At 37.8% G+C, this 12,437-nt stretch overlaps 1 protein-coding gene across 15 annotated transcripts in view; it reads left to right on the forward strand.

Annotated features, from left to right (window-relative positions):
- Positions 1 to 12,437, forward strand: part of ROBO2 (roundabout guidance receptor 2) — a 1,133,103-nt gene that overhangs the window by 709,105 nt on the left and 411,561 nt on the right. For all 15 annotated transcript variants that reach the window (XM_075433863.1, XM_075433885.1, XM_075433921.1 and 12 more), the window contains one exon: positions 6,896 to 7,222. In XM_075433863.1, coding sequence (XP_075289978.1) covers positions 6,896 to 7,222 — 327 coding nt within the window. The remainder of the gene's footprint in view (positions 1 to 6,895; positions 7,223 to 12,437) is intronic.

Here is a 12,437-nt window from a genome sequence, read left to right on the forward strand (position 1 = left end):
ATAGGAAGAGCAACTATTGAGGAGGTTCTGGAAGGCAATTTTGAGATCTGTGTCATGATATACCATATCACAGTATTAACATTCAAACAGATACAATACTGGGTTTTGTTTCTTTTAAAATTGTTCAGTAATTATAATAAAATCACTAGCCGTGAACATTTTGGTGACTTGAGAAACGAATGAAATGCCTATGAATTTAGTCTGTACCGTAGCTTTTCATGTAGGACAGACCATTAGCTTTGTAGCTGCTTGCGTAGAGTAGGCTTAATAGATGAAATCAACTTTTGATCTTGTTGTGAAGCTAGTAAATTAAAACTGAAGGAGCATGAATTGCAATAAATGAAAAGTTTTTTTCTTGAAATTTGAAAGATGGTGGCCTAGGAGGACTAGAAGGTGAATTGCTGAATGCCTTTTTTTGTGAAGATACGTGTATATATTACACACATGCGCACACAAGCACAGAGCACATGACCCTTAGAGTAGGGATTGCATAGTAGCTTTGTGGAAATGTAGTGAAAAAGAATAGAATACTGACTATTTGATTTAGTTTCCTTTTCTTCTTGCTGATGTGTCTCTCTAGCAAATCTATTTCTTTGATTAATAACAATTCTTGCATCTATTTTTTTTTTAGGGTTATTTGGCTATAGGATCAACCAGACTAAACTGAATACCGTAGGTATTCTGCTTATATGCTGTCAGTGTAGCTGTAACTATATGGTACATTAGATCTCTGAGGAGACTTACCGGGAAGTTTGAGCATATTACAGCAAATCCATGAGGCTTGCTGGTAATGTTGAGAAACGCTCTGACTCAGAGCACTGATGGTGCTGAACTGGTCAAAATGAATGAGTGACCATCGTCTTTCACACTTTCCAAAAGAGTAGTCTTGAAGGTGATTCTCAGGTAATGTCTCGTCCAACACATCTGAATTGAGTTACAGTGGAGGAAGTGGAAGAGCAGTGTCTTCAGATGGTGAAGTACAATATGCAGTCCAGACTTTTTTTTTTCTGCTTTTGTTAACATTGCTCACTTTTCACTTTCTTTCCCTACTTTGATTAGGAAGTATGTAAGTAAACAAATTCATGAGACAGGAAAGGTAGTATAAGAGCAGGTGGCTAATATATTTCAATGCATATGCTCCATCTGGACATCTAAAGAACTGGAGCTTCCTCTTGCCTTTTTTGTGGCAAAGAGTTTCCTCCAGCAGATTCATCTGGCTCGGCTCTGGTAAAAGACTGGGCTTCACATGTTCGGTGTCCTGACCTCTGCAGACGTTAGTAACGACTGATGCAGAAATGAGTCACATGAAGGTAGCTATGAGTGAAAGGGTTCATTACCTGTGAAGTGACAGTTTATCACAAATCTATGAAGTCACCAATTATTATTATGGGAACTACAGCATTTCCCATTAGTCAACATTTATCATGTCGGCAATTATCAGTAGTTATCAGGCTCTGGTTTCTGAAAATGAAAGCTATGTTTGCAAGAGTGACAAAACGTCATCTGCAGTATGTTAGACAATGCAAGTTGATAACTTGATATTCACTTTAAGTTGAAGATGACTTTGTTCACTAAGCATTAATTATTCTGTTGCACGTTTACTTGTGAATAGTATAATACAGAATTTAATTATCAATATTTTAGTTTTCATTAACTGTAGACTGCGACTTATATTTTATGATAGGAATTTCAGATACATTATTTATGAAAGACAGAAAAATACTTCATTTAAGTAGGAGTACTAGTAAGTACCAGTAGAAGCAAAAATGAAATAATGATATAAAAGCTAGACTTAGCTGGTTCAATATTTTACTCTTTATTTACTCCAAGCTGTGACTGGAAAATTTCGTGGAGCTTTTCACTGAAATAAATGTTGCTATTGGCTAAGTAGCTTTGTGATTTTCTTTTTTTTTTTTTTTTTTGTATATTTAGTTTTATAATTTTTTTCTTTTAACTCAGTGCTGTCTTGTGAATTTGCACAATAGCAAACAGGGTGAAGGTGAACAACAACAAAAAAATAGCAGTATAGTGTTACTTTTCTGTTTACCTGGGAAGAAACCAGTGAGAATATTTTAATCTGTTAAGGTGAAGAATTAACATGTGGGATAAAGCGATGCATTAATACTGTTCCATCAGTTGTCTCCTGCTACTTGGCAATAGTTCTGGTTTATGCACTGAGGACTACTGAACTTTGTAACTTAGGTTACTAACAAAGTATTGCCTGAGCACCTCACCCACGTTAGATTTTCTAGCTCTGGTAGCATCGACTCTACTATGACATTTACATCAGTTCACATCTGTCCCAAAGCCATGTTTTCTTGAAAGAGTCTGAATTATTTCTACTAGTAAGTTTCTAATCAGTAGATATCAGAAGCTGCACTGCAGATGCTGCTTCCTTCCTCCTTTGACTTATGCCCCATAAAAAAAAAGCTGTCTGAAGGAGAGAGCATTGAGCTATCTAGTAAAGTAGCGTAAACAGATGTGGTGGTTTTGGGTATAGCACGGTCTTAGCAAAACTTTGTTGGGAACTTCAACAGCATTAAGGCAGAATGATTTTCATTTATTTATGTATTTCCACCCCCAACCCAAAGCTATTATATTGAATTAATGTTGAAATCAGTTTATACCTTCACCACATACAGAAAACCATCCTTATCCATCTTTTTCTAGCTTAGGTTCTCACACACAAGACTAACAATCGTACACATATTGCTGGGGTGTGTGATTAGCAGTGTTCCAGATGACACTGAGGTTATGTTAAATGCTGTACTTATTTTCTGTGCTTTTTTGTGCTTTGCCTGATAGCATCAAGACAGAATGTCATCGTACCTAATTTTTTATAATTTCACCTGTTGTTTTTTTTCCTTGTTTTAGTATTAAAGTAGGAGTTGTGGCAGATGTTAGAAGTGCAATGGAAGCACTGCTATCACTGCTCTTTTTTTTCCTTTTTTTATGACATAATTCATTTTACTGCTGAATTATGTTCAATAATGAATTGTAATCGTGAATTACTCAGTTTTTGGCAGAAATATTTGAAAAATAGAAGATGAGGTTTTAAAGATACACCAGGATAAAAGTATAGAGAGACAAGTTGAACAAGGAAGGCTTATGTCTTGACTTTTGTTGGAATAATCTTAGTAACTTTTTGTTTAATGCTGCAGTATGAACTAAGAAATTTTAATATTAAAGGTAAGATACTATAATAAACTTGCATGTTATCTTTTTTCATGTATGTTTGGGTTTTTTATTTTTTGAACAGTGGGTTTAATTATCCTGTGAAGTAATAAGCAAAAAGGTGAGCCTAAAACTTTCTCTGTGAATTAGTTAATTAGTTAATTAGTACCTTAATCTACTGTAATTATTGGAATACTCTGAGTACATATTCAAGTAAGTGTTAATGCTCTCCTTTCAGAGGTGCAACTTCATGGCTGCTTTCAGTTAGTCATAATATTGTAGGATTTTTTCCAAAGGCGTGTTCTTGCTCAAGGGCGTGCAGCAGCTAATTTGAAGTCATTGCAGTCCGTCATAGTAATGACTATTTAGGGACTCTTAAACTTGGGGGTTATTCACATGCTTTGAGCATGCATGAGATATTCCTGTACTGGAAATCCTTGAGGGAAGAATGGAGACGGAAGCTGAATGGATAGTCCAGGGTACAACACCAGCTGTCTGCTTCAGTGCAACCACGTATCATCGTGGGTAGATCACAGTTCCACCTCACCCTCCAGTGAAAGGAAAAGTACCATCTTCTGCCCAGTTAGCTCAGGGGAGTTAGTATTTTTTCTCTTCCTTCTAAATTGGGTTGTATTTGTGAGGGTATTGGCAGGTGGGGTTGGAGGGAGCCAGAGTGGAAGATTCAAAACTCAGCTAGGAAAACACCATTTGGGGCTGTCACTTTCTGGCACGTAGACAGTGTCTGTGTCTGCCAGAAGAGAGACAATGGAGTCAAGCTTTTGGGTGTTTCTAAATCAGAGCATCATTCTGGAATAGCTGTTGGTGCTCAGTTCAGTTCTGAAGGAGGGAGTCTGCTGTGCTCTGTGATTGATTCTTTGTGTGTGTTTTTCTTCCCCCCTCCTAAGTGTACATTGAAGGAAATAACTTGCAGCACTAGGTAACTGAAGGTACACCCAGCCATCACAGGAATGCGTGGTATGAGCCTGCCTCAGAACACCATCTGAGTCTTTCTCCTTGGTGATTTGCATGGTCTCTGCTGCCCACATCTCAAGCCTCTCTTGTGCACATATCACTTAATTAGGATAGAGTGAGGTAAACATTAGTTTTGTGATAAACATCAGTACTGAAGTGGAAGAATTAGTCCTATTATGACCTGAGGGGAGGTTTTGAATTGGCCTGTATAAGGTGGAAGCTTTAACTCTTTATGGGAGAAAGTCCTTTTCAAATGATTGAGCATGGCCTGTAATTCTCTGTAGAATGTACTATTTTGAGTTTTGAACATTATCTACAAGCCTTACTTGTATAAGAAAACTAATATTTTGGATTTCCATTTTTCTTTTTTTGCTACTAGTTTTGTTACACTTTGCTAACCATTTATCAAAATATAGTTGTATCTGTTCTTTTCTCTGATTTAAGCCCCTCTAAAGTTTCAGAAACACCTCAGCTTTATTGTCCTTACTAGCACCGTTAGTAAGAATTTTTTAACACAACTAGTGGGCTTTTGTTTGTTTCTTTTGACAATAAGCGGTGGAGTAAGTTGGTAGACTTGTGAGGAGAGTATTATATATGTCTCTAGTAATGTATGCAGTTTGCTTTTCAGTCCTATGTACTGTGAAATTTTTAATCTTTAATGATGATTTTAGTCTTTTTCAATGCTGCTTATAGGGTTTTGATCTAGAGATACTTTTTAACTACAAATTCTCGTGTTAGTTTTAAATGTCTTAAATTTGTTTAACTTTAGGTGTCTAAATGTCAGTAGAAGGCAGAATAAAATAAATCTTTCTTTTCTAAACGTGCTCTAAGTTTATCTGTGCTTAGGTGTAAATTGTTTGTGTTTTTTTTGAGTACTGGCTGTACAGATTATGTAGACCTCTGCTATACTGGTAGTAGAATCTGGTAGCTACTGAAAGAGTCCATTTGTGCGGCAGTGGTATAACACTTTATTGCGATGGCAAGCCCTAGTTTAATGACTTGAGTGTTAGTAAAACAGAAGTCCAAAGGTGGATTCACTCTGTTGAATGGATCCTTATTCCTTTCCTCATAACTTTTGGAGCAAATGAGACATGGACAATATTTTTAAATATGTAGTGCCGAAAGTATAATTAAGATACTGACGTTAAATAGCTTGCTTTTCTATGACTCAGCAAAACGACTGATCAGAAAATAGAGACAAGGCTGATAGACCTTGTATTTAAGAAGTGCAGTCCAATTGTAGTAGCATGGCAGCTCCACTGAAAGGATTTTCGGGATCCATGCTAGTAAAGATGATTTGTGCTAACAGTCAGGAGAGCTGACTTCATTTTTACGAGAAGCAATGTAAAGGCAGAAACTACTGTGATGTGTTTGTTGCTAAAATCTGTCAGGCTAATGTAGTTTAATTAAATGTGCAGTAATGAACTATATCTGAATGATTTATGCTGAGGTTAGGAGTGCTGGACTTTGGTTTTCTGTTGGATGACACAGTTCTTGCATTTACTCATCTCTACAATTTGTCTGTTAATAGCTGTAATGAGGAGCACAACAATTCTTATCTTTTTTAGAAAAAGGATATTGCAAAATGTGGCTAGTATTGTGATACCATTAATTTCTTCCACAAGAGTTCAGTGGAGATTTGGGATGCTGTGACTTCTCTTAGTGAAATTGATCTGCATGGTAAAGGCTGTATTGGAAGGTTGGCACTGGGACTTTTTCCAGAGTGGTGGACCCAGCACAAGTCTCTGTCACATACCTTATTTTTATAGGGTTTCCCCTCCACCAGCACCTCGCTTCCTTATTCCAGGACTTGAGTGACAGGGTAAGGCTTTGTTGAAGAAGGTGGAGGACAATGTTCGGGCTCTGCTGCTTCCCTGCCCCAGGCAGTGGGAAGGCATCTGAGTGTAAATGAAATGAAAGGCAGAAAAGCAGTGTGTAGAAGTGGCTGCACAGAAAAGTACAGGGCAAGACACAATGTTGCTATTGTAGAGGGCACAAAACAAGTATCATAGAAACTTTAGTATTATCAGTATCTAGTAGTCCTGGTAGTTGTGAAGGCTTAACGATGGCATGTTCATCTTCAGTATTGTAAAGTCAAAAGCAATATTGTGGTGGGCAATTGAAGAAGAAGGTTCTTTGGATTGTATTACTTTCCAGTGATAGAGGGAATAATTTCTTTACTTACATTTTTTTTCAGTACTAATGATTAAGTGGAAAAACTATAACCACGTTCCACACCTTGGCTGTTTGTGGAAAAGGGGTACAAAGTGTACATATATGACCACAAAGAACTGTTAACCAGTGGGTGGTAAGATGCAGTGCTTTTGGATGTCCATTTATTGCATCTAGCAGATGCAAGGGTGGGAGATGATAGCCATGAGTAGAATCCGGAAGCACAGAGGGATCTAGAAGCAAATGTAAACAGAAAGATTACTGGAACAAGGAAAAGATCATCATGCATATGCATGTATGTTTAAGAGATCCTCCTTTAAGCCCAGCCTGTATGTGGTACGGATTTGATAATGCCTTAGAGGCATGTATCTGTAGTCCAACTCAGTTTTTTAGCTTTGAAAGTCTCTAATACAGTCTCTGATATCAGACTAAGGAGTATCAGATGTGTACAGGTTTTAATATTTTCTTTGCTTTGAAAATTTTTGCAGTGTTAAGAGTAGTTCGCAAGAACTTTTTGTGAAGCCTGAAGTTACAATAAATTGTTCTTTCCTCCCTCTCTCTTTTTCTTTTTCTCTAGGATCCCGTCTCCGCCAGGAGGACTTTCCGCCACGGATTGTTGAGCATCCTTCAGACGTGATTGTCTCTAAAGGAGAGCCAACAACTCTGAACTGTAAAGCTGAAGGACGGCCAACTCCTACTATTGAGTGGTACAAGGATGGAGAGCGAGTGGAAACGGACAAGGATGATCCACGCTCCCACCGCATGCTGCTGCCCAGCGGATCTTTATTTTTCTTACGTATCGTGCATGGACGCAGGAGCAAACCCGACGAAGGAAGCTATGTTTGTGTAGCCAGGAACTATCTTGGAGAAGCTGTGAGTCGCAATGCATCTCTGGAAGTGGCATGTGAGTAGTTTTATGTGATTAGCACTGTGTAAAACTTTATAGTTGCTTTTATACTGTCATCCAGCACTTGCACACGGTCAGCAGTCTGCAAGATAACAAATGTAGATAAGTATGGCATTTTGTAATTAGCTGTAGCTCTTAGTCAAGGCGTTTCTATATATGTTTGTACAGTAGCAGTGACCGTACAGAATATGTGATTTATACTGAAGCAAGGGTCTAGCCAGTGTATAATCATGATTGGCACAAACAGGCACAAAGGCTAATCTTCCTCTAAAGAATAATCTAATTTTTAAATTATGACTAAAGTTGGTTATACTGAAACTAATGTGCAAAAATACCTATCATTTAATATAAGGTGCACTGTCTGTTTCTCTTTATCTGGTCATCTGTTACCTCAACAGAAGCAGACAGCTTCTTGGTGACTCATGTTCTGTATTGCTGGAAACCTCAATATATGCTCCTCTTTCATAAGCTTGATACAGGCCTCATTCATTATGTGAATGAGAAGTGAAATTGTTGGCCATTTCTCATCTCATCCAGAGCAGTCTTATTCTTTATCGATTCTCTTTGTCTTGACAGAGAGGTCATCATGGCTTTTTCAGAGACCACCGGCATGCATGATCTGCTTCATCATCTGACTTAGAGACGTTCTTTATATTCACGTAGCAAACAATCTCATCATACATAAAATACAATGCATTATATATTATTTTTCGCTGTTTAGCTATTCAGAATATCAACTAAGGCTAGTTGTGTATCTTCACATAAATGTGTCTTTTAGTAGATTTATGAATGCTCTTCTCTTCCTGGACTTCAGTTTTTCCCCCCCTGTTCGTCATATGGCAGTAGTTTTACTGAAATGTGTTTGACTGAAGTAGGGCTTTAGCACAAACTTGTATTGCTTAGTTGATAAAGAATGGATTTAAGTACACATTAGAAGATATGTTGGCTTAAAGGGGGGGGGGAAGCATAGAAGATGCAGTCTGCAGACTTTTCTAGCTAAAGTTGTGTGATCTTGAGGCTTCGTTTTTCTCAGAAATAGCAGTAAATGTCATTTATGAAATGGTTAGATGGTGGTATAGGCTACATAGAACAGACTTGTTCGCTACCTTTCACTTGTCATAACCTGGATTCAGGACTGTTTCAAACAAAAAATGAAAACAGTTTTGACACATTCAAGACACGAGTGAATGTGTATCTGCCAATAAAGGCATCGCAGACTGTTGCTCATTTTTGCTAGGTATTTAGGAATCGAGAAGATGACCAATGTAAGGAAGGCTGAAATCTGGGTGAGTATGATTCTAGACAAATTTCCTGGATTATTTCTGTCATTGTACATGTGATCTTTAAACTGTTGACAAATCCTGTGAGAGAGGCATAAATACTTTGAAATTTGTATTGCAATCCTGTTGAGATTCAGACATTTCCTGACGAAGTTCAGAAGATGGTTCAAGTTATACCTGGAGTAATTAAAGTTACTGCTTATTTTGAAATTTAAAGGTGCTCTATATTTCGTCAGTTTTCACTGATCCCTACTTCAGTGACTGCTAAGAGACTCTTGTTACAATATCCCCAGTTTCTGGAGTAACTGTTTTAACCACTGTAGCTGGTGGCAGGTCATGCATGAACTGTATACGAGATAGTAGAAAATTTGAAAAATAATAGAAGTGTATTTCATTGTCAGAGATCTTTTAGAGCTGGATCACAGAATGTGAAACCTGAGATCTGAAACCATAGCCAAAGTTTTTGCAATAGCAACATGCACTTGACACCAGATTATTTTACCGTTTTCATAGCTTTGAAATTTAACTGACTGAATTCCCCAACTAAATGATTTAACAGTCTAAAGCAGGCATTCCTGTTCCACTTCAATAGTGCTTTGTCTTTCCTCAAGCCATATCATGGCTGTGATTACAGAAAGGTCTTCATCAAAGAAAAAAAATGTAAATAATACGTACATTGCTTGTTTACTTCATTTGAGAGATTCTGCTGGTTTTATGTTCACTCGTTTTAAAAGCAGATAGCAATGCTCAACATGTGTATCAAAGGCATCCTCTGGAAGATGATAGCAAAACTACCCAGTTTCCCTTAGTTTTAAGATTTTTTTAAGGCTTTTAACCATTTTTGTAACATCAACCTCTCTGAACTGAAGAAGATGGGCAGGTCTGTAGCAGTCCATTTACCCACTAGGGAAATGAATTGTTGCTGACAGCCTGTTGTCACCAGCGCGTCCTCGTTCACCTGCTCTCAGCTGCTGCTGAAAACTGTCGAGTTGCCTGGATATCGTGGCTCTGTCCACGTGAGCCCGGACAGCCATGTGCGGTCGGGTCTGGCTTGGGCTATCTGTAATGGTGTTGAAAACTGCTCTTTCCACACTGAACTAAGCTGTTTTCATCACCAAAAAAAGGATGGTTGTCCTTTGCTGACAACGGGGTTTTGGATGATTATCTGACTGTAGGTGGCCTCAAATTGTGCCATTAGAGACAAACTGCTGCTTTTTACAGAGTTAAAATGCTTGAGTCTGCTGTTTTAATGAAAGAATCAGTAATTGGTTTACTTTGCTTATTAAATTGTCAGTTGCCAATAATGTTCATTTGCAACTTTTGAATGGTTTATGAAGAAAAATGTCTTGCTTTTATGTTAAGTGTGTTCATGCTTATGCATTCAGACGATAAACACCATTAATTGTGGTACATTAGCTTCTATTTCCTGTTTTTTTTTAACCCTGCTCCGTGGGCACTTGCCACAAAAGCACTGCAACTGAAAATCTTCGGATGTATCCATATTTATGTGTAAAGACAGAAGAAAAACTCCTCAGTGAAATTCACTTGAGGCACACAGTGATTCAGAGCATAGTGTGGCCTATCTTTGAATTCAAACATTTTGCCCCTTGTTTTGTGCAGTGAATTTTTCCAAGTTGCTGAAGACCCTGAGCTCTTTTTCATCTAGTAGCAGTTAACACCTTTCCCAAACATGATGGATTTAGGTACCAGCCCATCCAAAGCATTTAAGTATGCTTTTAAATCTGTGTCTATTCAGAGCATGTGCATACAATCAAGGGCAGATATTTTTGCGCTGATGTGTGTCCTCAGAAAAATTTCTCTGTACCAGTGAAACTGTGAAGAACTGTGATTTGGGAAGTTACTTAAAAAACATCGTTAGCATACAGAATGTGCTCTTAGAATTTTTTTGCCTTTAATTTAAAAAGTCTTTATTCTAGAAGATATTTAGGAAGAAACAGGAGTTTGTGTTTGAAGGCACAGTTTAGGATTGATATGATTTATTCAGTTTTGTTCTTTTAATGCATTAATCCATTGTGCGCCTTGTGCAGATTACTTTTTCAATAGGAGCTTCCACAGAAGGAAAAAATGGTGCTAATGCAAGCAGCAAAACCATTCTTCCACTGTGTATGTGGCAAATTGTTGTAGTATTTGTATATTTTATGGATAAATCTTTAAAAGGAAATGTTCTAGTCCTAAACAACTACAAGGAATTGTAGTCAGAAGAGTGAAAGTTCTTTCTGTTGTGTATTAGAATTTTTTTATTGATGTTGAACAAGTCTTGGCATTATTAGAAATATGTTGATGCTCAGAATTTTTTGGGATGATTTTTAGAAAGGGAAGAAGGCTTGAAATAATTTCATTATTTATGAAACTGCCTTCATATTTGAAAGCCAGAAGTTTTTAAATAAAAGCACAGTCTGCCCACAATGTACGAAGTGACACAATTGAACCAATGTGGTGGAGTTTTCCTGTGGGAATATGGGGAGACGCATTTGCAACAGTGACTGTAGCTAGGATTTCAGTTGCAAGCGCCGGGGCGCCGCATGTAAGCAAGAGAAAGAGCATGAGGGTCCTCGCGCTGACTCCGGCTGCCTCCGATCTAGCCCGAGTCAGCAGCAGCCCCCAGAGATAGCAGCTGTAGCCCCAGGTGTTAAATATGTGACAGCAGCTTGATCTATCGACCACTGTAAGAGGGGGCTTTGGCCTAAATGAAAATTCATGAAAAATTGATGAAGTCCCCAGATTATTTTTTTCCCTTTTCCTTTTCCAGTGCTGTGCCAATGCAGCGAGGAGAGATTAAATGAGGTGTTGAACGCTTTAGTGGCAAGGAGGTTGTGGTTCAAAGGTCAGGGGTCAAGGGAGGCAAAAAGGACCAATTTTCTACCTTACTTTCCTTTATAAGAAAGCACGGCTTTTCAGATTAGCTGGGATTTGCTGCCATTTTAATATGAGAATAAAGCTCAGGAATATTCACAAATAAGGTTCTTTTCTGCATGGGTTGGCAAAGGGTAGGAGTGTGTGGGTTGGTGCTAATAGAAAACAGTGGAAGACTCTGAGTCATAATTCAGTTGGAGAACCAGAAATAGATTGAATTTTGTAATGGCAGTATAAATTTGGCCTTCCATCTTTCTGAGTCTGTGCTTGAACTGAAGTCATTTGGAGAAAGAAGAGGTCTTGCATTATTTATATGTCACAGATTGTTTGAATAGTAGGCTTTGGAACACTCTCCAAACATAATGATCCTGTTTATGTTAGATCCAAAACTGAATTATGTTTTTATCTGTAACAGGAGAGGTTATAGCAGTACACTGAATTTAGTGTGAACAGTCACAGGTGTATTCCAAAGCCAGAATAAGCCGGATTTTAAACACAGGTGACAGTTATTTTACAAAAAAAACCCAAATATGTTTTAATGTTCTGTGAATAAAGGCTGAGAGGTATAAAATATATGTTATGCAGTCATCTCTGTACTGTAATGCTAATGACTATTTGCTGGAGCACATGTAAAAGGTTGCAGTATGTTCATAATAATGGAGTTAATAATTTCATTTGAGATATTCAGGGTAAAGACCACCTGCAATATAAGATTGAAAAAAAAGCACAACATATGTGACTGTAAAGTTGGTGGATGATTTTTTCATCTAGTTTCTGTTCAACGTAAGACTTAAATATAAAAATTGTTATTTATTCTGTTACTGATAATTTCAAAGTCTGATTTGCTTTGGGGTTACTTTCACATGTGGAGAGTACATCCTGTTCATTTACTTATACCCCTCTCACCCTCATCCTTCTCAACAGAGTGTGAAAAGCTTCCTGTCTGAGCCGGCAGTCCTTTACTGTCATCAAGACAGAAGTAATTATTCTAGAAATTGAAATGCTGGAGACCGGTCCTGTGGATGAGCTATACAAGATGTTGAAAAGCATCATGCTTT

This window comes from Opisthocomus hoazin, chromosome 1 (assembly GCF_030867145.1).
Source record: "Opisthocomus hoazin isolate bOpiHoa1 chromosome 1, bOpiHoa1.hap1, whole genome shotgun sequence".
Taxonomy (NCBI): domain Eukaryota; kingdom Metazoa; phylum Chordata; class Aves; order Opisthocomiformes; family Opisthocomidae; genus Opisthocomus; species Opisthocomus hoazin.